This window comes from Acyrthosiphon pisum, chromosome A3 (assembly GCF_005508785.2).
Source record: "Acyrthosiphon pisum isolate AL4f chromosome A3, pea_aphid_22Mar2018_4r6ur, whole genome shotgun sequence".
NCBI classification, from domain to species: domain Eukaryota; kingdom Metazoa; phylum Arthropoda; class Insecta; order Hemiptera; family Aphididae; genus Acyrthosiphon; species Acyrthosiphon pisum.
In genome coordinates, this window is record NC_042496.1 from 22,076,604 (window position 1) to 22,079,334 (window position 2,731).

Below are 2,731 nucleotides of genomic sequence, written 5' to 3' on the forward strand. Positions count from 1 at the left end.
TATGATATTATGTGGGTAATGCTAACGTGAAACGCAGTAACTGCATTATTATGTGAAAACTATCAAAAATAATTTATTAATCACAAAATTAATAGCATTTTTGAATTTCCAGCACAAATGTCCATCTGTTTCAGTCTAAAGATATACTTAAAATCTTAAAATTAATTACAAAAATAACAAAAACACAAAAGTTCAATTTCCCAAAAAAATGATTTTTGTAGTTACTGCTTTTCCCAGTAGGAGGGCAGCATTGTAGTCCAAACTCCTGTACTTGGTCTGTATGCTTCTACACTTTTTAGAGTTCCTGATTCCGATGTTAATGGTAAACGAACATGTTCCAACAATTGGGGTAAAATACATTTTCTAGAATCTGAGTCATGCTTTACCCAACGAACAACACATTCAAATACCTACAAAAATAAATAAACTTACAAATAGGACATTGATGTAAATCACTAGTGAATGTTCTTTTGTAGCATCGTGTACATAGTTAAGTCAGTTCTTAATTCTAAATTTATCGATAGGTATATGTCATGCTGTTAACTGTAATAACTAGTCCTCACGGTAAAAACTTTAGTTGAGTTTGTTTTCACTGATTCAGAATTTACGTGTTTACTTTTTGCAATGAACTTTAAAAAAAATACAGGTTTGAATATTAACATAAATATTGATTTGATTTTACCTGGCTATCACAAACTTTTTAAATACCTTACCAGTTTTAAAATTTAATATTACATACAAATTTTAGAAGTGTTTTTTTAAGTATTTAGATCATAAAAATATAATTTTTTAAGACATCCTTTGTGTCTCATAAATATATTTTTAGAGAAACAACACACGCAACTGGGTCCTAATTAAAAAAAATTATGTTATATGTGAAAGTAGTTTAATATTTCAATCCCTAATACTAAGTTAAAACTATAATCAATTTTAGTTTGCTTACTTTTTCTTCAGATAGCACCGTAAGCTCATCACTGGGGATGCACTTAAGTAACTTTTCAGATGATAGTGATAGGAATTCATCAGCTTCAACCACTTGTCTAAGAATCAAAATATAACAATAATAAATTATATACTTTCCATAAAGTACTATTATCATAAAGAATATTTCATACGTAAAGTTTTGTTGAATGTTGACATGTCGCATTTTAAATTGTACCTATATTTATGAAGTCCAGGGCTTGGATGTCTTAGCACTATAACAATATTCAAATATACTCTTAAGAAATACTTAAATGACATAGGTAAAGTAATGCAATTAACACATTGACGGACAATCGTGAAAAAGTACAGCTGCAGCAGTATTTTTGTTCGGTGATGGTCGGGGGACAATTTTCAATTCACGTGTACTTAATAGTACTGCTATAGTAGCAGTACTCGAAAACCGACCAAAAGTGGACACTTCTGCTACAGTGGTAGTTTTTTCAATCGCATCGTATGAGGGACACCAAGTCATGGGCAGTACCTAGTACCTACCAGCAACTCGTAGGCGAAATCGTCAGCGAGTATATTATAACGACTGTCGGCCGATAATGTTTGCGGCAGAAGAAAAACGCTCACTCGTATTGCCCGAACGGATAGTCGTTACGACGGTAAAGGGGACGCACACTCCTATGGCCGTACAGGATGGATATCGCAATAGTCTGAAGGGAACGTACTTGCGCGGTGGCAAACGAGGCACGTACAAACAAGTACGTGGGCGTTATAATAACGTGAGCGAACGCGACGGCGGATAATACGCGCAATCGTAAGATCGATTTTATATTTGACAGCGGCGAATACGGACGCGCGTCGGTAAAGGACGGAACGGAAAACGCGTACGTGGCGTAACGACACCGTAGGTAAACAAGACGGTGAATATCGCACCCGTAATACCCAAATTGGTATAATTGACGACGGCGAATATGGACGCGCGTCGTCGAAATATTATGTCGACGCGACCGTCGGCAGGTTATGTATTTGCACGACGGCGAATGACGGAACGGAAAACGCGTACGCGGCGTAATAATAACGCGAGCGGACACGACGTCGAATATGATTATAATATGAACGCGCACTCGTGACGCTCAGATTGAGATGATATTCGACGACGACGAAGATGGTCGCGCGGCGTTGAAGAACGAATGGAAAACGCGTACGTGGCAAATGATAACGTGGGTAAACAAGACGGTGAATTAGGTCCGCACGGGATAACACCAGTGCTACGACTATCTACTACCACGACATTGTATTACTCCGAAAAAATATTTTCATTGTCGACCATAATATCGCTTAGATATCAATTAGGTACTTCAAACTATACCGATATTGTATTAAATTACTCCGACATATTTCAATATTTGATGATAGAGATAACTACATGATAAGTAAAAAACCTATTCATTTCATAGTTTTAGTACCTATGAATTTGGTAAAAAATATAAATGATAAGTCATGGTCCACGTTTCCACGATATAGAAAAGTTAAATGATAATCATAAAAAAAAATAAAAATGTGGGCAAGTGGATGTCACTCTGCTGTACAGTAGATTACAAGTGGCCTGTCACAATATATTATAATGGATGGTATATTAAATTTGAATTCAATGATATTATATCATTGTATAAGAAGAACGATTCTAAGCGGAGATAGTATGTCAGCTCGTATGTCAGTCTAGGTATAAGACATATTATATACTTATCTATGGTATTAAAAAAAAATTGAACTATAATAGGTACCTACCTAGAATAAA

The 2,731-nt window shown here is 35.4% G+C and overlaps 1 protein-coding gene across 2 annotated transcripts; it reads right to left on the reverse strand.

Annotated features, from left to right (window-relative positions):
• Positions 1 to 7: 7 nt before the first annotated feature.
• Positions 8 to 2,467, reverse strand: LOC100571335 (kelch-like protein 3). 2 transcript variants are annotated; one of them, XM_003248245.4, is made up of 4 exons: positions 1,477 to 2,467; positions 1,116 to 1,196; positions 944 to 1,040; positions 8 to 410 (listed from the first exon to the last, which is right to left on the reverse strand). In XM_003248245.4, exons 2-4 carry the CDS (start codon positions 1,145 to 1,147, stop codon positions 222 to 224), a joined length of 318 nt encoding a protein of 105 aa, XP_003248293.1. In that variant the 5' UTR covers positions 1,148 to 1,196; positions 1,477 to 2,467; the 3' UTR covers positions 8 to 221. The 2 variants fall into 2 exon arrangements, with proteins under 2 accessions (XP_003248293.1, XP_016664364.1); XM_016808875.2 differs by lacking the exon at positions 1,477 to 2,467 and having other exon boundaries at positions 1,116 to 1,469.
• Positions 2,468 to 2,731: the final 264 nt, after the last annotated feature.

Coding starts and splice junctions, on each gene's coding strand:
- LOC100571335 (XM_003248245.4), bottom strand. CDS start 1,147: ATGCGACATGTCAACATTCAACAAAACTTTAC. Junction 1,041..1,115: donor AACATTCAACAAAACTTTAC/GTATGAAATATT, acceptor TTTGATTCTTAG/ACAAGTGGTTGAAGCTGATG. Junction 411..943: donor CGGTGCTATCTGAAGAAAAA/GTAAGCAAACTA, acceptor TTATTTTTGTAG/GTATTTGAATGTGTTGTTCG.